General features: G+C 29.9%; 1 protein-coding gene across 4 annotated transcripts; it reads right to left on the bottom strand.

Moving 5' to 3' along the window:
• Window positions 1-988: 988 nt before the first annotated feature.
• On the bottom strand, window positions 989-8,779 carry LOC110613671 (auxin response factor 4). Of its 4 annotated transcripts, XM_021754901.2 has the most exons (13): window positions 7,877-8,768; window positions 7,686-7,742; window positions 7,260-7,445; window positions 7,072-7,156; window positions 6,903-6,993; window positions 6,409-6,573; window positions 4,204-4,323; window positions 4,035-4,110; window positions 3,101-3,263; window positions 2,290-3,029; window positions 2,018-2,208; window positions 1,226-1,423; window positions 989-1,049 (listed from the first exon to the last, which is right to left on the bottom strand). In XM_021754901.2, exons 1-12 carry the CDS (start codon window positions 8,186-8,188, stop codon window positions 1,252-1,254), a joined length of 2,358 nt encoding a protein of 785 aa, XP_021610593.1. In that variant the 5' UTR covers window positions 8,189-8,768; the 3' UTR covers window positions 989-1,049; window positions 1,226-1,251. The 4 variants fall into 4 exon arrangements, with proteins under 4 accessions (XP_021610593.1, XP_021610592.1, XP_021610595.1 ...); XM_021754900.2 differs by having other exon boundaries at window positions 989-1,423; window positions 7,877-8,767; XM_021754903.2 differs by lacking the exons at window positions 7,686-7,742; window positions 7,877-8,768 and adding an exon at window positions 7,576-7,598 and having other exon boundaries at window positions 989-1,423.
• Window positions 8,780-24,995: the final 16,216 nt, after the last annotated feature.

Here is a 24,995-nt window from a genome sequence, read left to right as displayed (position 1 = left end):
AAAAAATAATATTTTTTACAAGTAAAAAACTTGAATTTAATCATTTAATAATTTAATTTACTTATATATAATTTTAAACAGTACAATTTCATAAAATAATTTATTTTAGAAATCAAAAAGTAGCTTTTTTTAAAAAAATTTATGAATCACAGAATTTTATATCTGGATGAATATTGGGTTCCTTTCTCAGTCTGCCTCTCCTCTTTTTCCTTGTTTTGGTTGTCAAGAAATGAAAAGCAAACATTGAAGGAAAATCTCAAATTCTGTCTGGGACCATGTTGCTACCAGCCTTGACCAAAGCTGGTGTCTTCATGTTTTTCATTATTATCATGTGGGACATTCCTGAGAGTTTACAGAAATGAGTCCTGCTGCTGCTTTTCATATCTTGACCTGGGGCTAATAAGCATACAATCAAACTTAGATTATCAAAGCATACATATTATTCTTATCTCGACCATATCCATGTAGATCCAGAGCTACATGAAACTCCATGCATTTACACTATGATTCATGTTGTCCCAGTTTATGTAAATCTTTCCCATAAATGAGTACCCAACTGCCCGCCGTCTTCGAGATGCCAAACCATATGAAATTCGGGCAGGGGTTTGCGAAATCAGAAGAATACTCATTGGTTGTCAACTCTTTAAGCAATGTTTCTCCACAGTACGTTTCTATTTAAAACATCCTGCTGCAGTCAAGTAAACTATTGTTTTCTTAAACTCATTTTGAAATGTAAACTACTCACAGCACAGGGAAAGCACTGGATATACAGTTTAATTAATGCAGAAAATTGACATCTTAGGATCCCAGATGGACGAACCATCGACCAGCGAGCCGCAGGGATACCCCCTAATAATCCACGAATGGAGTGACTTCAGACAATAAGTGCTTCATTGAAAGTCATGTCTTTCTCGGGGATTTGTTCTATCCATGCCAATATGATGCATTAGAATAATTGAAGCCTTCATATGCTACCCAAGGCAAAAGCTTGAAGAACAGTACTACATTTCTATGGTGATACATACAGTTGACAAGAAGAAAGAAGTAACCTAAAACAGTTCAACACACTTCAGTTTTCATTATTAATGCCACAGAAGGAACAGTAGCTTCTTAGCATCAATTTGTTCCATTGATAAAGACAAGCAATGAACTTGGAATTCAAATGATATGAGATACATAACAAGGTTCGTGTTTTTATGGCAAGTTGCACAAGCGCAGTACTTACCACCATGTATGAATTGCAAACACTTATTACTGGGGAGAAAAATCTGGCTGACCTACTGATGAAGACTTTGATGCCTCCATTACAGCATGAGCTTGATCCAAACAGCTTTGAGTATCATCACCGATGACTCCAATGGTCATCTTCTCCACTTCTTCTTGGGTATATATATGGATCTTGGATACCACATTACAGAACTCACTGTTACCAGGAAAAAAAATAAACTCATGGTAAGGATCATCTAGTTAAGAGTCCTGATTAGCATTTATTGATCATTCTAAAACATCAACAAAAAAGAAAGAAACGGGATACTGGGTACTGTTTTTTTTTTTTTATTTTAATTTAATGCACGGAAATATGCACTACAAATATTTAACTTCCTTTCCATCTTTCCCCTCATTGCCGGATTCTGCAGGTGCAATTTGATATATATATATATATATATATATATATAATATATGCATGCACAATGCTCCACTCATTAACTAAAAGATTCAGCTTCAAAAGGTGACCATAATACAGCCATTTAATCCTATAAACGGAATACCTTGCTATAAAAAGTTGGAATTCAATATGCAAACATCAAAGGGAAATGCCAAAAATACCAACTCTGTTTGGCACACGCACTCATTTGACTGGTTAGCTACCCAGCTTTTAACAAAGACACCACTATGTTAGAACATAAGAAAGGCTTGTTTTTATTAATATGGAATGATTTATATTGCGTGCACATCAATTTTGTGATACACTGGATAGCAGATACCAGAAGGTTGGTTTGATTACAGAGACACTTACTGCCATGGGTCATCACCAACAACCATTACATCATTCTCGCTGTCAGTATACAAGATCTGCCATCCTTTGTTAGGATTTCGTAGAAGGCCTTCCATACTAAATAGTCGCTCTAGTTCAACCAACAGGTCACTGTAGCTATTCAGTCTTGCGAGATCAATAGCTCTTCCAACCAAGCTGCCTTGCTTATGAACCTTCAACAAATTTATGAAGATGAGTAAGAAAGAAAGTGAAAATGCAAGTCAACGTCTGGTATTGCTTCTAATGCAGCTTACCTTTGTACAACTCCGCTTACCAGAGTTCTGTGAATTTGGAATAGCTGATTCAGCAGTCAATGAGAACCCAAACAGCTTGCAGCCACTAGAAGTCCCGTTAAAAGAGTTATCCTCCTGATTTATTAGATTTACACCTAAAGCTGGTGTAGCAGAAATTGTTTCCTGTGGCTTGTGCTCATGTGATTGGTTTGATTTTCCAACTTCATCTCTAGCAGTCAGCATAGAAGATGCACCAAATTGGAAATTTTCTCTTGGGAAGTTAGTAGCATAAGAGCGCATTCTAGGATCTTGGCCAGTTTTATATATATCACCATAATGAAAATACATATTTTGCAGGCTTTCTGCTGCTAGTGGATAGAAATTGGCTCTTGGTGCTTGATATATGTTGAAAGGACCAAATCCAAGATTGGGTTTGCCCCAAGCGCCTAGGTTGAAATCACTTTTTCCAGTCAGTGATCTCAGTTGGCATATTTCTTGACCTTGCAAGACCTTCGGAAACCTATCGGATTCCGCAAAGCCTGTGTAAGTGGTTGAGCGAGCCCTTGTTATCTCGCCAATATTAGCCTTTTCTCTTCCAATTGACACAAGATTTTGATGTGCTAAATTTTGCATCTCAAAATCTGGTGAGCGGTTTAATGTGTCACCTCGATACAAGGGTGACACAAAACCTACATTTTCTTGACCTTGCAAGACCTTAGAGGATCTTCCAGACTCCTCAAAGTCTAAAAACTCACCCCCTCCTGCAAATACATACAACAGATCTCAGACGTGCACAAATTAGTAAGATTAAGAAGAGGGACAAATATTGTACCAGTTATGGGGTTATCAGGGGGCATTGCTGGCAGCCCAGTCCGCAGTTTCTTCAGCCTTGGGGAAGATTGAATGCTCAAGGGTGGAAGTGAAACAGAAGGATCAATCTCCCATGGAGAAACTCGTTCTTGATGATCACTGCCAATATCTTCATCCCACCTCACCTGTTTAATGGGTCATCAAAGACGTCTATATTAATCACCAAGTCACATCTCATGTGAAGATCATAAAATAACCTCTCCACCTTCTTAATTTTTCATTATATTACAAACATGAACACATACTCCCCATATTTATCCTATTATCCATTTGTATACCAAAGATCTGACTATTTAGAAATTATCATCTTGCATAGTATCCAATTTTTCATTAAAAAAAATAGCTAGCTCAAGCGGGTTTGGGGGGGGTGGGGGGATTGCCCAAGTCTTTACATTTAGTAGCAAATCCACGTCTCATGTCTCAAACCAATGTGGGACAACAAATGCAAACTATGCAACTAGATAATTGGATTGCGTGGAAACAATATTAACTTCGGTACTTCAGTCAATCAACTAGACTACATGAAACCAAAGCTGTTTTTATAGAATGTTATTTTTGGGTTAAGTTCCATGTTGCTTCATAAAGAAACAATAATGTACTAGTGTTTGAGGGTCACTGTCTAACGGTACCCAACATTGTTTTTATATAATGTAAATATTCATCATTGAGTCCACAATAAGAAAAAAATATAAAGCTTACAAAGCAAACAGGTTTGGCCTAAACATAAGCAAGAGATAATACAATTCATGTTCAAGGTGGCAAAAAACATTCGTATGCTTACATCACATAAGCCAAAAAAAAAAGGTATGCTTACATCACATAAAAGTATATGGAAAACAGAATAATCAACAAAGAGTAACAATCAGTGATAAGTAAAGCAAGACTAAAATACATACCATTAAGCACCTCCATTTTGAGTTAGGCCACCTATAAGGATCTAAGTCACTTTTTCCAGTAACTACACCACTGCATCTGCAGATAGTAAAAAATCCATCATGTTAAAAAATAACTGCAAGGACATGAATTAGTTTTGCTGTAATACACTAATACTAAATTGCACAACACCTTCTTTCTGGAGAATCATCCATTTCAAATCTCATCTTGAATCTTGTCCCAATGCACACAGGGTTCATGATGCTTTTCATGTATTTTTTATAGGGTACAACAAACTCTGCATGACTGGCCCTGCATTTGAGTGATTCCTAACAATTTTAAATTCCCTTTTCATCTAATATATGCCTCATTATGGGCAAAAGAAAAAAAGGAGACAAATAGAGTTACAAGGAAAGAAGTGAAAGGAAATATATCCCCGTCAAATATCTATGCACATAATAGCTACCACTGATAGCTTAATAGATAACACCACATAAGAAGTGCTATTTGAACCATTCCAGAAATCCTCAATTTGAATTTGAAAAGGCACTCAACCTGAAACCTTAAATCTATGTATTAAGAATTCATTTGGTTTCCATTTTAAAATTTCCCAGTAGAAGTAGCCTGCATCCACTGCACTTTGTGTACGACTAGATTAATGAATCCTCTAAGACATTCAACATCCGAGCAGAAATGCGGTCAACAATTCGCCAAGTTTTGCCTCCTTATGTGTAAGATAACAACATAGTTGGCATGATTAATATAAGAAAAAAAAAAAAAGAAAGGACAACAGCAACAACTAAGCCTTAAGTCCAAACTATTTAGGGTTGGCATATCCTTTTCACTATTTTGCGCTGTTTGAAATCATTTCCATATTGATATCCATAAATTTGATAAATATGAAAAACTTCAACAATTTGCTGAGAATAAAGGTTAGTTTCAATACAACAAATTGTTTATTAGGTAGCAAGTCAAAATTCGTGTAATATCCAAAATTAACCAATGATTTAGTGCAAATTGTTCATAGCCACTGCACGCATGATATTTGATCCAGCGACTAATGTTATTCTATAATGAAACACAATGCTTATATTGCAAACTTTATAAGCCTGTGTAGGGGACCTATTTACTCTGGACGAGCAATTTATTTATAGTAACAAAAATCCTGATCCCGAAGTTGTAGTCACTGAAAATTAATGCCTAGTAGATTTACAATAAAGCCTATCTTTAAGTTGAGAAAATTAATGGAAATCTATAAAAGAGGAAGAAAGATCTTCATGTGGTATTCATTAACCTAAAAAACAGCAAATGATATATTGATGGAAATTTCTGGAGGATGCTAGAGAAAAAGGAGTCAGTTTCAATTGTAAAATGTTATGGATGTGTGCTCCATAACAATGTATGAGAGGGCAATTACAACACATTACTAAGTGTATGATAGCTTATGGATGAGTTCTCCACAACAATATTTATATCAGTTAACGGCTTTGAGATCCTACATGTTTCTATATCAATAATTACCTATTATTCACAGATGACATTGTCTCAGTAGAAGAACAAGTGAAGAAGTCAACCAAAAAGATTAAAGAGTCATGAAAGAGAAATCTTGAGAACAAGCAATGTAAAAGTAAGACAAAATAAATGCATTTTAAGTTCAACTATTATAGAAGGAACGGAAGGGAGGTTAATGGATGGAATTTTTGTGTCAAAATGCAAGTGCTGCAAGTAATTAAGTTTTATCATCAACAAGAACGGAATAATAGATAAGCATGCAACCCATTGGATCAAAATAGGATGGATGACATGAAGGAGTGGTGTACTATGCAACCATAGGATCCCTGACGAAGTGAAAGATAAGTTCTATAGAATAGTGGCTAGGCTAGCTATATTATACATGAATAAATGTTGGGCATCTAAGACACAACATACCCACAAGAGTAATGTAGCATAAGTACGGATGCTAAAATGGATCTATAGTTTTATGATAATGGATAAAATTACAACGACTGCATCCCCTAGAGAGTGAATAATATAGAACACGATATCAGGGATAAAACAAGAGGAGGTTGATTAAGATGGTTAGGTCATATTCAACATAGAGCATTGGATACCCCTGTATGAAAATGTGTAAGTTAGTAGTGCAGTCGTGGAAAAGGGAAATGGGGGACCTAAAATGATATGGATGGAAATAGTATCAAAAGATTTATAATTTTTAGATGTTGATGCTAAATTGATTTGAAACCAAGCTGAATAATTAAAAATGAGGCATATAACAAACCCTAACTAGCCTGGAATTAAGATTTAGATGTTGTATTGAAGAACCAGGTTAACAATTCTAACAAAATAATATGACTAAATGAAAGATAAATAACATCCAATTTCTGATATTAGGGATACCTTGGACTGTACAAAACATTAAACATGCTGTTGGTGGATATCGCATTAGCCACTGGAGAAAGAACACTGGGATATGAATTCTGCTTGCCAATAACTGAATCAGGGAGAACGTTTCTTGGTCGAGCCGCTCTTCTAATACCCAATCTGAGCTCTCCATTTTCACCTCTACAAAGTCCACAATGAACAGATTATGAGTATATGACCAAATGGAGGAAACTCTGACATTTATACAGCAAATGAAACTTTCTATATTTTTTATTTGATACCAAAAAAAAAAAAGACCTTTGTCCTATCAGGCTCCAGCACTGCTGCATTTTTGGGATTTATTGATGCTTTAAGTGCTTCTGTTGATCAAATTTTGCAGTTTAATACTTCCATTTCCTTCTAATGATTTTTTCCCTAAAAGGCTAAATTTGAAATTTGAAGAGGGAAATCTCCCTAAATTTCAAATAAGGTATAAACCTGTAGTTCAGAATCATTATCCATATGCATACCTCAGAAATAGCACAGCATCCCCTGAAACAAGATTCTTTTGACTCACAAAAATACTCCATCCAGTAGTAAGCAGATGCCTTCTTGGTTGACCTAAAAAGCAATAAACATTAAACAACACTATCAATATTGCCTCAATTGAATCCCAGCCAATATTCTATTAAGTTTTACCTCTATATATATGCCGAAATCTCCACTCTACTCCATGCAGGTCTTTGGCCACAAGCTCTTGAGAGGGCCTCTGCTGTTTGTAATCCTACAGATAAAGAAATATCATCACATTCACAACAAATTCTAACAAGAGATACAAATTATTCTACCAAGTAATATTAGAGCAATTGAAGGCATAAAAATCATACCAGAGGAGGGAAACAATCTTCGGCAGCTCTCCGGGGAACAGAGAACCCTCCATGGGTGCTAGTATCAGAAGCAGTGAGTGTTTTGCAAAACATATGAGGGGTTGATTTTGCTGGTAATCCAGCTCCACCTTCTTCATCCACTCCTAAATCTTCAAGTTCTTTGCCTTCTAACTTCTGTCCTACCAACTACAGAATTCCCCACAAAAATAACACCCTCAACTCAAAGTATAGAATTTGAGCTACCTCTTAGAGTGAGACTATAAAGTAAAATGAAAAACAAACAATATATTTATTAAGACCTAAAAGAACATAGTACCTAGCTCCCCAAAAGAATGCAATTTTCCTTGCATAATACAAGTAAACAGAACATAAATCCCAAAGGAAGAAGTGAAGGAATGAGCTATAACGTCAATTCCAAGAGGATACCTCTGGTTGAGGAAGCAAAGCAAGCTGAGTGTAGACCTCATCATTCTCCTTGTTAGCCTGGTTCAGATTAGGAAAAGAAAAGTTAAAAAAGAAGCTGCAAGCTAGAAGGAATCAAATAATGTAAAGTTATGACTAAGGAAGCTAATAAAAAGAAGGTAGAGAAATTGAAGAAAACCCAGTTTAGTACTTACAAGGAGTTGCACATTTACAACTTTGCAAAAGATTTGTGGGTGCAGATTAAAGGTGGGCATTTCCACAGGAGAGAAAGGAGCAGAATAGGCGACCTGTTCCAGGTGGCCTTGAGGGAAGTAGACCACCACATTCCCTTTCTTGGGCAGTGAAGTGAGAGGGCCAGCACAAGCATGCCAAAGCTCCAAGTAAATTGAAGAGGATGCAGGAGATGGAGATGAATTAGAAGAGCATGAAGAAGAGGAAGAATCCCCATTGGTACAAAATGCATTCTTCTCCACCTCAGTCACTGCATGGTTCAGATCAATTTCCATGAAAACCAACCCAGTGTTGTTTATCTTAGTATTGGGCTTCGAAATTACCAGTACAACAACATAACCAACCCCAAAAAGGCAAAAATATCTGGAATTTTTCTTTTTTTTTTAAAAAAAAAAAAAAGTAGGGTCGGAGAGTAATCAAGTGGAAAAGAAGAGTACACACAAAGCTAAGAGAAAACCATAGAAAATTGGAAATGAGGTCAAATCATGGCAAGAAAACTCATATTTTTGAAGGGTACCCATAAAGCTAAATACAGGAGAGTAGCGCAAGAAGATGAATAGAAAGCAACAAGAAGGTCATGTTTAGAAAGCATTCACACACAAAGCTAAAAGATGGAGAAAGAAAGAAAGAAAGAAAAGGGTATCAAATAATAACAAGAAAGCACAGAAATTCAAAGAATGATTCCTCTCCCATTTGCAGGTACTGAGAAGAGGGAGCAGAAATAGCAGATGTAGACAATTGCATAGGAAGCACAGAAAGCAAAAGGCGAAAAAAAAAAAAAGCCAATGTGGTGGTGGCTTTTGGATTTGAACTGTTGATGAGAAGAGAGAGAGAGAGAGAGAGAGAGAGAGAGAGAGAGAAAGAGAGAGACTGTGTTGGGTGGAGGGGACAGGCTAAGACAGTACATAACCCACACTCTCTCTCCCACCCTCCTCATTCTCTCTCTCTCTCTCTCTCTCTCTCTCTCCATTGCTTTCCTTGCCTCAGCTTTATCTTCTTTTTTTTTTCATTATTATTATTAGAATTAATATCTTTTTTCAATTCTTTAAGTAATTTTCACAGTGAAATTGCATGAGGGTCCTTCTCCAGACAAAAGGAGGGTTTTCATTCAATGCAGCCAAATAAAAAGACTCAACTTTCTCCCCTCAAATGTTTCTGGCTTCAAAACAAACAATCAGAAAAAAACAACCCAACAATGCTGAATCCACAGAAAACCATAAGAAATATCTAAAACTCATTAACAATCAATCTAATCTAATTCTACACAGAGGGTAAAATTATTCAATGATCCAAATTAAAAATTCTTCCAGTTAAGTTTCATTCAAAAGAGTACAGTTTATAGGCATCAGCAACCAGACAGAGAAATGCCCCATTTCTGTGAGAGAGAGAGAGAGTTGGGTCCCTGAGAGTTTGGCAGCAACTATCATGGGCGGGTTGCTCGTTGTTAGGACTCGGTGATTCAGAGACCCAGAAGTCCCACTCTTTGTCTTTTATATACCCTCTCAAGTCTCGTCATCCTTTCTTTTTTTTTCTTTTCATTTTACTTTATCACGCGTATTAATAAATATAATCTTTTTATTAATTTTTTAATTATATTCATCTCAAATATATTAAATTTATTAAATATTAAAAAATATATAAAAAAATTTTAAAAATTAAATAAAATTATAAAAAGCTATGTGCATATCTTATAATAAAAAAAGATTAATATATTAAATATTAAAAAATATATTAAAAAATTTTAAAAATTTATGTACATATCTTATAATAAAAAAGAGTGAATAATAATTAAAAAAAATTAAAATTATAAAATAAAAAAAAATATTTTTTTTTCCACAAGCCTTTTCCCACTGTCCGGCGCGTGATTCTACTACTGTTTGGGAATATTTTTTTATTTTTAGATAATAACATTTTATTTAATAAAAAAATTACTGTTTAATCTTCATATCATAAAAAATTTATTAATTAATTATTTAATTTGAAAAAATATAGTAAAATATTTTTAATATTTTAAAAAATTTATTAATTAATTTTTTCATGAATTTTAGTAATTAAATATTATAAAAAAGTTTAAAATATTTTTAATATGAAAAGATTAATTAATAAATTTTTTAAAAAATTTAAGAGATCAATTTATAAATTTTTTAAAATTATAGAGAATAAATAATAAAATATTTAATAATAAAATTAAAGGAAAAAATAAGTAGTAAAGAAAGTGAAGACATTTTAATATATTTTTTTAAATTAAAAGATTATTTAATTAATTTTTTTATATTATAAAGATTAAATAATAATTTTTAAAAAAATTATAAATTTTTAAATAGAGTAAATTAATTTTATTTTTTTATTTTTAAAATTAATTAATTTAATTTCTATATTTTGATTACATCAACTTGGAATTTCTTTATCTAATTTTTTTTTAATTATCTTTAAAATAATTAGATTACTTATAAATTTATAATATTTTTTACTCTCATATTATATCAAAACAAATACTCATATTCCTTAATTTTTAAAAATAAATAATTTAATTTCTAAAATTTAATTTTATCAAACTGAAAAGTATAGTATTTTCATTGAAGGACTTTTAATTTAATAAAATCAAAATATAAAAATTAAAATATTGAGTTGTAAATATATATATATATATATATATATATATATATATATATATATATTAATTTAGATATAATTCAAAAATATAAAAGTATTTTCTTTTTCGAGATTTAGTGCATGAATAAAAAATATATAAAAAAATTGACAACATAAAACTTTTTTTTAGTTTTGGAAAATATTATATATTATATTATTTTTTTCATTGATTTAAAAAATACTTTAGCACAATTAATATTTGAATAAAAAAAGGAGAGTATCAAATTAAATAACAACATTAAAAAAAAGTAATATCAATTATTTTTTCATGAAGAAAATAAAAAACTTTACTAAACATATTCTAAAGTCTATATAATCTAAAAGAAAATTAATGAGTATACTATGGAAAATAATTTGTATAAATATCAAAGTGATGGATATATTGAATGTAATTAGCTAATTTTTTTTAATATAAAAAAATATCATGATAATTAAATTATTAAATCATTCATTTTGATATATTTATGATAACAGTTGAATTAATGATATTTAAGATACAGTCGAGTCGAGTTTTGCAAGAATCAATTTAAAATCCATTGGATAACTCAATTCACGGTTGAATAGGCCAAATTAACTGGATTTGAACTCATTATAAAAGAATCTAATGATAAAAAAAATAAAAAAACAGGCTGGTTATATTACAACCCTATCAGCACAATTCTATAAAGTAAGAAATGATATTATTTTATTATTATTTTTAGATTTATTTTTTAATTTTAAAAAACCTTGCAATAACAATTTGTTGATTTATAAAAAAGCATTATGGAGTTTATGTGATATAAAAAAAATTAGTTGATTCTGTTGATTTTATAATTTTTATATTTATTTTATAATATAAATAATTTATTAGTATGTATTAAAATTTATATTAATATAAAAATTTAATCATTAATAAATACTAAAAGAGTGACATAATTAAAATAAATTAAAATTTTAAAATTAAAATTATAAAAAAACCGCTGAAATATATTAACATCAAATAAAATGAACTATTTCACATTCTATTTATATTTTATTTTATTTATATTTTATCATACTTGATGATCGCTGGATTTCTTCACCCCGGTCTAAAGGCCAGACCCATAAAAACAGTCCATGATCCGAAGGCTTCAATATTCCCCTCTAGAGCCAGGTCCAGCCCGCTCAGTCACAGGGCCGGACTCTGCCTAGACTCCTCAATCAAGCCGGTCCAAACCTCTTGGCCCAGTAATCAGGCCCTCACCAGGCTCAACTTCAGCCCTACCATTCAACCCAGCTCGGAAAGGGGAAAATGACCAAGATGCTCCACTGGTAGGTCCTTCCGCATGCGTATCAGAGGAGAATTAATGGCCGTTACGCATGGAGCGGGCGCCTGACACATCCGTACATATGGAGCTAGGCGGCAGAAGACAGTTAGCATTGTGGCAGAAGACAGCTAGTATTGTGGCAGAGAGACAGATATATATATCACGGTAAAGGCCACACAGGAGGGACTCTCTTCTTCATCATTCTCCTTCCTGGACACCATTTTTATTCTTACTGTAACCCTTGCCTAAATATACTACTCTGAGCCATAAAATCTGACTTGAGCGTCGGAGGGCCTCTGTCGGGGCACACCCGGTAGGCCCCTGACCATTCTTTCTTATTTACAGGTCCTTTCACCGGGAAGAATATGGAGAGATCCACCAGGGAGCCCAGCAAGAAGGGACCCAGAAGAAAACTAGATCTATCATGGAACAGGAAGAGGAACATATTTATCAATACTTAATAATACTTAATAAAAATTTTTAATATTTGCTTAAAAAAAAATTACAAGAGTTAGATATTTGATAGTTGATTGGCTATTAACTGAATGTATAACTAAATAAACTATCTATCTATTTGGGAGCTCATGGGATGGGAGGCTAAACCAAACACAGTTCTAAATAGTAATAGTTTCTCAAAAAGAAAAAGGCGTAGGAGGACGTGACAATCACGCAACGGTGCCGCGAGTGTAGCAAGACATGATATGAAACAGAGGAGTGATGCTATCGGGTGGCCTGCGCCTTTGGCGCTGCAGCATAGGCCCACATACATTCCTCTCTCTCACGCCTCGATTTCCTCGACCCTTTTTGCCCTTATACTTCCACTTTATTTACAGAAATACCCCCCTTCTCTCTCTATCTACTAAAATTTATGCTGACACCCGCAGTGCACCAGCATTTACAGAGCTGTCTCCACCTCCTTACCTTTGCTCCCCCCAGCAAACAAAATCTTCTTTTATTTCTCTACTTTTTGCTACCTAACCCATACATTATCTAAAATTTCATTATGGGACCCAAATTTAATGCGTAATTTATAAGACGGTACACCAATTTAAAATATGTGACAATAAGATAAATAAATTTTATTTGGTAATATAAATCTTTCTTCAACTTTTTTTTTGTCAAAGGAAAGTTCATAATTAGATAGACCAGAATCTAAAATAATACATTGTCAAAAAGCATAATCAAAACAAGACATGGTGTTTTAAAAAAAACCTACAAAATTCATAAAAATTCTAAACTTAAATAGAGAAATTACTCGGAAGAAATTCAAAAATGAGATTTAAAAACCATCTTTCATGCCACTCATTTCTTGAACTAATAGGAAATGTCATAACTAATAAATAAATTACCTATTATCAGTATCATTTAGCATCCTCCATATCACTATAGTAAGATTTTAGCAACAGCACAAAATATAAAAAATAATAAAAACAGAGATTCACACAGCCGCCCTAAAATTTAGAAAATTAGCAAACAAAGGTAAAAGAAAAAAGTATAAAAATTAAATTTCCTTTATTACGAAGTATTTGAGCATCTTTTTTGTATTATGCTGTGATTAAATAATTTAAGTAATATAAAAACAACATTTTATTTATAAGAGCATCTTTTTGTATTATTTTACTAATGGGACTCTTATATACATACATCCACACTTACATATAATATTTTATTAATTTTTTAAAAAATAATTAAATAATTTGTTTGAATTTTTTAAAAAAATTGATCAAATACTTTACTGTTACATCACTTAAATTAATGTATTATTTATGTAAATTATAACACCTATATTATAAAATAAAGATTATGTGATTTATAGTTTTTAGATAACAATTAATAACCCATTTTTTAGTAATTTAGATAATCAAATTTAGAGGGGGAGTGGAATTGAAGTTCACTAGCCAAATGAGAGTCGATTTCATGAGTATAAACGGGTTAATATCAAAATAATTCATTATTTTCTCATTTTTACAATCATATTTTGATTTTTTTTATAATTTATCAATTAAATCTTATATTTTTATATTTATTTTAATTGTATCCCAATATTAAATTTTCTGTTAAAAACTAATAAAATTAGCATATCATTTTGCCACATTAATAAAATTTAAAGTATAATTTGTTACAACTTAAAACATCATAATTTAATTAGAAAGTTTTTAAATTTTAAGATGTAATTATAAATTTTTTAAAAATTAATATTTTTTATTATTTTATTTAAAATTAAAATTTATAATATTAAAAAAATTATATTATTATTATTATAAATTTATTAATTTTATTAATAATTTAATATATCAATTTATTTTAATTTAATCCAAAATTAACTCACATTCTATTTTAAATCTATACTAATAATATTGTAATTAAAAGAAATTGTATAATCAACGATATATATTTATTATATTTCATAATGGAAATGAAATATAAAATTGATTTAAAATTATACTTTATATAAAATAATAAAACAGTTATAACTATTTTTTAATATGCTTTTTAAAATAATTTTTTTTTACTTTCAATTATATTATTAATTATTTAATTTTTTAAAGGTTAATTAACTCAAATAATTTAAATATTTTATTCACAGGTTTATATTCCAAACTTTTAATTTTAAATAATTAAACGATATTTTTAAAATTTTTCACCATTTTATTTATAAACTCAAATTAAAATATGAGATTGCCATTCTATTATTCTATTTGACATTTTTATTATTTTTTAATTTATATTGTTTACTTATTGATTAACGTTTTTATGAATTTAAGTTTATATTCCAACTTTTTTTAATTTGTTGAATAAAATAATTCAAATTTTTTAAAAAATTTACATTTATATCCTAATTTTCAATATTGAATAGTTAAAAAACAATTATCAAGACATTCGAAAAATCAATAATCACATCTTTAAATAAGCACTGACAAATAAGAAAAAAATCAAATTGATCAGAGATCTTTTTCGTAAGAGAATAAAATCTAAATGAATGATAATAAAAATAAAAAGAACGGATAAGAGAGTTTAAGTTAGAGAAGAAAATCGATAGTAAGAGATATATAATTATTTTTCTCTCTAAACAAATCTCATTTACCTATTACTTTTTTTTTTATTATCACTCAATTTATTTAGATTCTATCACCTCTCTTGCAACTACAACTGCAAAAAAAAACCACTAATCAATTTGACTTTTTTCTCTATGTCGATATCTTGATAAGAATGCAAAATCATTTGTGCGTTTTGATAATTATATTATCACCCTTCATGATTTAAATATTATAATATAAATATAAATTTATGAAAAGATTTGATAAATAAAAAATTGCGATATAAATGTGAAGTTATAAAAAAATTTAAATTATTTTGTTAAAAATTAAAAAAATATAGTTAATAAAAAATAATAAAAAAAATCACATACGATGACATGTGGTATTTTAAAATCATGGTCAAAATTAATTTTGCATAAAATCGTCACAAATCTTAAAAGTTTGATTTAATTGTTTAAAATTAAAATTTTGAAATATAAACATAATTTAATCAAAACATTTAAATTATTTAGATTAGTAGGTTTTTTTTAAACTATAATAATAATTAGCATGATTTTTAAAAAATAATTTAGAAGATGAGTTAATTCAGGATTAAATTAAAATAGATTGAAATACTAAATTATTGATAAAATTAAAAAATTTATAATAATACCATAAATTAATTTTTAATATTATCAATTTTAATTTTAGAATAAATAATAAAAAATTCTAACATTTAAAAAATTTTACAATTTCACTATAAATTTTAAAAATTTATCAATTAAACCAACCCTAATCTACTTAAGTAGTAATTAATTGTAATATAAATTTTATTAAAGTGGTAGAATAACTTAAAAATAATATGTTAAATAACGTAATAATTTCATTAGTTTCTAATGAAAAATTTAATATTGGAGTGTAATTATTACTAATATTAAAGTGCAGATTTTAATTGAGAATCATAAAAAGAAGAGTGCAATTATAAAAACAAAGAATAATATTTTTTTTTGTCATTATCTCAATATAAACAAGTTGATTCGAGCAAAGCTCCAACTTCAATTATCTAATAAGCTAAACTTTAGCACTTCAATTACTTTGACTCATATGCACCGTTGTGAATAAACTTTAATCAACCCCTTCATTAATTTTATATTCATATTTAAAAAAAATAATTATTATCATAGTCCTATAATTTAACCTAATTAATAAATTTATTTTTATAGTTTTAAAAATATATTAAAATCTCTTTACAGTTTAATTTCATTAACTGAAAAAAATAATCGCATTTTTTACTATTTTTTCATTACACTATTGGTTAAAAAGCAAAAAAAAAAAAATTTTTTGCCTAAATTATCCTTTCGTGTAGGGGTGTAAACGAACCGAGCCGAGCCGAGTTTTAAAGAGCTCAAACTTGGTTCGTTAAAATTTTTTCGAGCTCGAGCCGTATTCGAGCTTTACTCATATCGAACTCGAGCCGAATATTAAGAAGTTCAAGCTTGGCTCGTTTAGCAAACGAGCTTAGACGAGTCGAGTTTTTATCGAGCTGAGTCGAGCTTTTATCAAACTGAATCTCGAATAGTTCACGAGTAATTTAATTTATTTACATGTATAATGAGTTTTAGTTTAAAACTAATAAGTTTAAAACTAAAATAATTTTAATTAAATAAGTATATATACAAATTAGCATGTAAACTTATAAAGATGAGTTTTTAAATCTTAATGATCCAAATATATGCAAGTTTAAGAGTGTAACTAAATTATATAGAGCTGAATTTTAAAAAATTTAGATTTGACTTATTAAAGTATATGCAGGGTTTGAGTTTATTTCTCTTATGATAGTAATTTCAGTTTGCTTAACGAGACCATTCACAAGCCTATTCGCGAGCCTGCTCATGAACTTAGAAACGAGTCGAGCTCACGAGTCTTAACGAGCCGAATACTATGGAGCTCAAGTTTGGCTCGTTTACCAAACGAGTCTAAAAATTAAGTTCGAGTTTGGCTCATTTATAAATCGAGTCGAGCTCGGTCGAGTTTTTATCGAATCGAACCTTAAATAGCTCACGAACGGTTTAGTTCATTTACACCCCTACTCTCATGTTAAATAAAATCCAATCCCTAAGAACTATCCCCTCTATTATCGCAACCTTTAAGAAAAAAGAATAGAAGAAAAAGAAAAGGAAAAAAATGGGGAGGCACTCATCACAATCACATCCTCTAAGAAACAAGAATAGAAGAGAAGGAAAAGGAAAAACATAGGGGAGATAATCATCACAACCTTGTCAATGGAGAACTATCATCCATCTACACTTTTTTCCATGGATTCAGGTTCACTGCAACATAATGAATTTGAGAGAGATGAATCGGTCAGTTATTCTTTCACAGCTCCCTAATATCAATCTTCCATTATCATCTGAGCCAAGTCCACCTCCTTCCTTGGCTTCTAAAGGATTGTATAAGAGAACTTTTAAATTTGAATTACGATTTAGGACTTTTAGCGGTCAAAACTCCATTTTACTTTTGGCAGTTGAAATTCCTCAAACAAAAAAAAAAGGTAATTTATAATTTAGTCCCTGGGTATTGCCATTATTAACAAGTCAGTCCTTATATTTTTAGAAACCTATTAAAACGTCCTTATGTTTTATTTCCGTCAACGAAATAGTCCTTTCGTCCTATTTTCCGTTAAAATTAGATAAAGGAGGAGAGAGAAAATTTTTAAAATCCAATTTTACCCTCAAATAAAACCATTTATTTAGTCCTTGTATATTGTAATTATTAACAAGTTAGTCCTTACATTTTCAAAAATCTATTAAAATATTTTTATCTTTTTTCATATCTATTAAAACGTCCTTATTATTTTTTTCCATCAATAAAATAGTCCCTATCTTTTCTCACATCTATTAAAACATCATTATCGTTTATTTAAGTCAACGAAATAGTCCCTCCTCATCGTTTCTTTCTGTCAACGAAATCGTCTCTCCCTATATTTTTAGAAATATATTAAAACGTCCTTATTGTTTCTTTTTGTCAACGAAATAGTCCCTATCTTTTCTCAGATCTATTAAAACATCCTTATTGTTTCTTTTTATCAACAAAATAGTCCCTATCTTTTCTTTCCTCTTCCTCCTCCTCCTCCTCCTCCTCCTTCTCCTCCTCCTCCTCCTCAAAAGAAGAAGAAGAAGAAGAAGAAGAAGAAGAAGAAGAAGAAGAAGAAGAAGAAGAGAAAGAAGAAAAAGAAGAAGAAGGAGAAGAAGAAGAAGAAGGAGAAGAAGAAGAAGAAGGAGAGAAAGAAGAAAAAGAAGAAAAAGAAGAAGAAGAAGGAGAAGAATGAGAAGAAGAAGAAGAAGATAAAGAAGAAAAAGAAGCAAAAGAAGAAAAAGGAGAAGAAGCAGAAGAAGAAGGAGAAAAAACAGAAGCTGAAGAAGAAAAAGGAGAAGAAGCAGAAGAAGAATAAGCAAAAGGAAGAAGAATTGATGAAGAAGAAAAGGAAAGAGGAGGAGGAGAAAAATAATTGGGGGTAATTTAGTCTTTTACTATATTTTTAACGGCAAAAATCGACAGAAGGACTATTTCGTTGACGGAGAGAAAACATAAGGACGTTTTAATAGATTTCTGAAAATACAGGGACTGACTTGTTAATAATGGCAATATCTAGGGACTAAATCGTAAATTATCCAAAAAAAATGATAGATAGAGAGTAATAATTTAAAATATTATAAATAAAATTTTATAAAATTTAGTATAAAATATTTATTATATTTTTATTTTATAAATGAATAAAAATAATTTAATTTATTAAAAATTATATTTAAATAATTTTAATATATATATATAATGCAGCGATTGGCTCTTATACCAATAAATTATTTTTTTTTTTCTTTTGATTAATAAGTTTTATAAGTTCATATTTTTGTCATTTCCTCAACAGAAGTTGGGATTTTTTCCCGGAAGAAGTTAAGAGAGTTAATTATAGGGTAATTTACGATTTAGTCCCTAGATATTGCCATTATTAACAAGTCAGTCCCTGTATTTTCAGAAATCTATTAAAACGTCCTTATGTTTTCTCTCCGTCAACGAAATAGTCCTTCTGTCGATTTTTGCCGTTAAAAATATAGTAAAAGACTAAATTACCCCCAATTATTTTTCTCCTCCTCCTCTTTCCTTTTCTTCTTCATCAATTCTTCTTCCTTTTGCTTATTCTTCTTCTGCTTCTTCTCCTTTTTCTTCTTCAGCTTCTGTTTTTTCTCCTTCTTCTTCTGCTTCTTCTCCTTTTTCTTCTTTTGCTTCTTTTTCTTCTTTATCTTCTTCTTCTTCTTCTCATTCTTCTCCTTCTTCTTCTTCTTTTTCTTCTTTTTCTTCTTTCTCTCCTTCTTCTTCTTCTTCTTCTCCTTCTTCTTCTTCTTCTCCTTCTTCTTCTTTTTCTTCTTTCTCTTCTTCTTCTTCTTCTTCTTCTTCTTCTTCTTCTTCTTCTTCTTCTTCTTCTTCTTCTTCTTCTTCTTCTTCTTCTTTTGAGGAGGAGGAGGAGGAGAAGGAGGAGGAGGAGGAGGAGGAGGAAGAGGAAAGAAAAGATAGGGACTATTTTGTTGATAAAAAGAAACAATAAGGATGTTTTAATAGATCTGAGAAAAGATAGGGACTATTTCGTTGACAAAAAGAAACAATAAGGACGTTTTAATATATTTCTAAAAATATAGGGAGAGACGATTTCGTTGACAGAAAGAAACGATGAGGAGGGACTATTCCGTTGACTTAAATAAACGATAAGGATGTTTTAATAGATGTGAGAAAAGATAGGGACTATTTCATTGATGGAAAAAAATAATAAGGACGTTTTAATAGATATGAAAAAAGATAAAAATATTTTAATAGATTTTTGAAAATGTAAGGACTAACTTGTTAATAATTACAATATACAAGGACTAAATAAATGGTTTTATTTGAGGGTAAAATTGGATTTTAAAATTTTTCTCTCTCCTCCTTTATCTAATTTTAACGGAAAATAGGACGGAAGGACTATTTCGTTGACAGAAATAAAATATAAGGACGTTTTAATAGATTTCTGAAAATACAGGGACTGACTTGTTAATAATGGCAATATCTAAGGATTAAATCGTAAATTACCCTTAATTATAAGAGCGTGTGATGACGCTCCCTTTGTTTGCACGTGGAGATTTTATATTTTTTAAAATTCTTAAAAAGGAAGGTAATTAAAGTTACAAGTATACATCATAAAGAAATTGAGATGTCGCAATTAAATTTAAAATAAATAAATAAATAACTGAGACGTCACACCATTACTTGTCTGCAAAACCCATGTACAAATAATAGTCTCTTTCTTGCTTTATTAAAGCCGCAAGTGCCTTCTTGTGTAGAAAGAGAGAATTGCTATACAATAGGGAATTAGTTTTCTTTATTAAAGCCACAACTGATTTTAAAATCAATTCCTTGAATTTGCACCGTGTCTATTGAATCTGTTGTTTGGAATGTTTAATTTTAAAAACATTCAAAAAAGAAGAATTTTTTTCTTAAATTTTAGTGTTTTTGGAAAGATTAATAATATATAATAACCGCCAGGTTTCGCATCTCTCTAAGTCGAGTCGAGGTCCACAGAACAGGTCTTGAAACAGGCCTAAGGTTTGGAGCGCCCCTCGGTAGGCCTAACCAACTGCTTCAATCCGAATTCCAATACAAGCAACAAGTCGAATTGTCAAAAAGCCCAAACTAGGAAAGATGAAATTCGGCTATGTGATCTGACAAGAAGGAAGACAGCAGGCCCATTCACTTTGCAGTCCCGCCCACTTGCACATCGAGGGGAATTAAATGGCTGCCTGACATGGAGAGGGTCTCTGTGGTATCCGTACGTATGGATCAGTGCAACAGGAAAGGTGGTCCTGTAGCAGAGAGACCGTTACACGTCACTAGCGTACAAGGGGGAAAAAGCATAAAGGAGGAGGCACGCCTTCTTTCAATAACAAACTTACTCAACCATTGTAAAACCCTATTTTTCTGAATCTCATAACATCATTAGTATAAAAAATTAATTCTTTTGAATTATTATGGAAATTGATTTTGAATTAAAAATAAATCTTATCAAAATTATTAAAATTTTATAAGAAATAATTTCACTCAAAATTATTTATATCAAACAGTAGCTTAGACTATACAAAACTAAAAAACAAAGAAGAGGGACCGTAGCCGATAGCCCGTAACTAAAAACGAAGCATAGGAGAATGTTGCCAAACACAAAAGGCACATGCAATGCCAGGATCGAGTTGAACAGAGTAGATCGAATATTCCTGAAAGAGGAGAAAGAGCTTCTATAATTAAGTCCAGCCTCCACCACCATTCGAGCTAAAATCAAGAGAATCTGAGACCAAATATCCAACAAGAGAGAGGGAGATGAGAGACCACCACTTTCCGTATGTAAAAGAAATTTTCGCAAAGCGCTATTCGAGCCTCGACCTTACATGAGATCTTCTTGGAAGAATAGAAAATGGTTACAAAGAGAGTTGCACCCTCACCATCACTCTTAGAAAACATCACTAGAAAACCCAAAAAAGAAAATGACAGCCAAAAGAAACAACCTCCCATAAGCCTCACTGCCATGATCAAAAGACAAACAACACATTATTTATATCTCCACTCGATAGAGGAAAGGCAAACTTTACGTCGGACAGAGAAAGGTCTTCCTCCATCCAAAGAAATAAAGAGAAATCTCCAAAATGAAGTATGATACTTGTATAATCCGAATAGAGATATGGAATATTAAAGGGGTAAAAAAGGAAATCAATAATATATAGACATGCTAGATTAAAAAAGGAATTGATTTAATATGAGAATCGACAAAGTGGGGTCCAATATAAGGGGCAAATGGCATCACATAATTACAAACTTGCAAGTAGCATCACCACCATGAATACAGCTGCTTTTAACAAAGAGTTGCTACTCATCAGCAACAACCCAAAAAAAAAAAAAAAAGAAAAAATCCTCTAGTCAAGTTCTCATCACCATTTTTTTGAACTTTTGATTGAAAGGGGTCTTTAAAAAATTTATTTATAAAAAAGTGTTAATTTGAAATTTATTTATTAAAAAATAATATTTTCTTATTAGACACATCTTAAATGATATTTAAATAAAATATAATTTTTTTTTTATCAAAAAATATCTAATTAATATTTTTTTGTCCTTCTTTTCTTTATTTTTGATATAAAATGTATATATTAAAATAATTATAAATTAATAATTAATATATAAATTTATTTATTACTTTATATTTATTTAAATTTTCATTTTATTTTTATTATATTTTAATTAAATATGTAATTTTAAACAGTTATAAAATTCTTTTTTAGTTATAAAATAAAAATATTGAATAAATAAATTCTACTTAACTCGGTTATAAATTCAGTCAAAAACTTCCGGAATAGTTTTTTTTTTTTTTATGAATAGTTTTATAAAATATTTAGAATTTTGTCTTTCTAATTAAAAGTTTCAATTGTTACAGCATATACACACATATAATTAACATTTTAAATTTTATTTAAATATAATTCTTAATAAATTAAATTATTTTTATTAAGTTATAAAATGAACTAATTGAACATAAAAAATAATTTTGATATTTTTACTAAACTTTTCGTAAAAAACCTAATCTAGGATTTTGTGGCGTAATTTATAACTACACATATTTATAACTAATCACTACGAGGAAGATAGTCATCAGGCGAGTCTTTGAGTATTAGTCTTACAAGACAAAAGGCGAGCTTCTATTATAAAGAGTCACAAGACGGGTAACTATCAAGAAAGTCTTCGAGTGTTAGTCCTAAAAAATAAAATGCGAGTTTTTAGCAAAAAACGTTATGAGGCAAATAACTGCCAGGCGAGTGATCGAGTGTTAGTCCTGATTATTAAAAACCTTAAGTCATTATTGTGACCGGACGTTAAGTTCAGTTATTATTTTTAAGCTATTTATTTCATAACCACAAGACAATTGTTATTTATGATTAAGGACAGACAGAGCGACGCGAGTGTGGAAAGCCAATGTAAATATACCACATGTTTAAGATCGTGAAAACAATTGTCACTTTGATATTTAAAGAATCGAAAATCAAGTGAAGAACATATAATGTAATACAATAATTTGCCAAAGTAAGATATGAGCCGTCACAATTGTCACTTGGTTCTCCATTAAGACTCGCCCTCTCCTAAATAGATCGAGTCTTCACATAAAGTTATCAGCTACAATCCAGCAGATTCCCATTAAACCTACGAAAATTTCCGATCAATTAGCCGGTATCAAACTGAATTATCGGAAAATGTTATAATTAACTTTATTTTCTTACGGTATAAAATCTAATGATTGCAGAGACTAAAATACGAATTTTTATAGAACTACTTTTAAATTTTAAGTAATTCTTTAAATTCGTCATTCTCTTCAAATTATTGATTTAAGTGTCGAAATAGTTATTATAAGCGTTAATTATCTCACTTTATCTCTTTTTTATAAATTAACCAATCACAGTACAGTTTCGTTTTAGTCACATTAATAACTAAAAAGAATTATTTTTTAATTTAAATTAGTATAAAAATATTGTATATCATTTACACTATTTCCTGATTTGAATTGTTAGATGATCTTAATCTTACTTTTAAATAGTTGATGCTATTGTCAAAGTTTAAAGTATCATTAATGACGACCGTTGCTAGCATTCTTTTTAATGGGGTTGTCTGTTATGTGGGGATAAGGATTGGATTGGTGAGGTGATCATCTGAGTCACCGTGAATAGGAAGTTACCGGCAAAGCAATGCAGAGGTGTGTGTTGTTGGGTTGATGTTGGGGCTTTTGAAAACCCTATCTTAATTTCTCTATCTTAATCTTCACGACAAACAAAGTTTTTTGCTTTTGCTTTTGCTTCCCAACATGTATGGTTCCCTAAACCCTACAAACCTTCACTGCCTCTCGCTGTAATGGATGTTTTTAGCCCCAGACATGTAGGAACACTGACCCTTCATGTCACCTTAATTTGTTAGGCATACATGATATTTAGTTTTTCTATTATTATATTTATTTGCTTTTTAGAAATTAATATTCAAAATTGTTTTTAAACAATGTAAAATTAAAGATTGAAGTTCAATAAAAATTAATATTGTTCAATAATTATTTTTAGATAAAATCAGATTAAACTATTCATTATTTAATAATAATTTTTTTATTAGATAGAATTCCGCATGCCAGTTATATATATTTTCAACTATTAAATCAGATTATAAGAGTATTAAATATTTATTTTTCTTTTGAGTTATTTTTTGTGAGCAACATCGAATTAAATTTAATATGATATTAGAGTTTTCCAACGATTATGATTAATTTATATTTAATTATTATAATATTATTTTCATCATTGATTTATTTAAATTTATTATATAATATAGATTTAATCCCTTCATAATGTTAATAAATAATTGATTTATGAAGTGTAACCTGTTCAAGCATTCTAATGAATGTTTTATAATATTAAGTACTTTCTCAAAGATTTTTAGTTAGGAATAAAGTTTAATTGATGATAATTATAATTTAATTGATTTAATACAATTGTAATCATAGATTAGTAAGAAATAAGAAATGATATAATTAAGGTCTAAATAAATTTATTCTAAATTATATATAAATATTATGATTAAATACATATAATATAAAAATTATATTTATTATAAATTTTTAAAAAATATCTTTAAATAAATTTTTATAAGATTATATATGCATAATTTAATTTATTGTATCAAATCGATTATTGAGAACTAAATTGGTTATTGGAATAGTTTGAAATCATAATTTTTATATATACATTACTATTTATTAAATTAATATTATTACTTAGGAAATTCAATGAAACAATTAACTGAATCCATTAATTAATTTTGAAAATTTAATTCGATTTTATCTTTTATTCAATTAAGTTTGATTTTAATTTTTTAAAAAATTAATTATTTTAATTTAGTTCGATTTTAATTAAAACATTTTCTGTCGAACTGAATATAAAACAATACCACTTCGTTTCTGATAAAACTTCTAATTTAAACCTAGACTAAATGAGGATTTTGCTAGTTTACCGTCTGTTTGGCGGTGCTGT

This window comes from Manihot esculenta, chromosome 4 (genome assembly GCF_001659605.2).
Source record: "Manihot esculenta cultivar AM560-2 chromosome 4, M.esculenta_v8, whole genome shotgun sequence".
NCBI lineage: Eukaryota > Viridiplantae > Streptophyta > Magnoliopsida > Malpighiales > Euphorbiaceae > Manihot > Manihot esculenta.
Note: the sequence above shows the minus strand (reverse complement) of the source record. Positions and strands in the feature narration are given on the sequence as shown.

Coding starts and splice junctions, on each gene's coding strand:
- LOC110613671 (XM_021754901.2), bottom strand. CDS start 8,188: ATGGAAATTGATCTGAACCATGCAGTGACTGAGGTGGAGAAGAATGCA. Junction 6,574..6,902: donor GATGCTGTGCTATTTCTGAG/GTATGCATATGG, acceptor TGGACTTTGTAG/AGGTGAAAATGGAGAGCTCA. Junction 1,424..2,017: donor GTTGGTGATGACCCATGGCA/GTAAGTGTCTCT, acceptor TCCTGGTAACAG/TGAGTTCTGTAATGTGGTAT.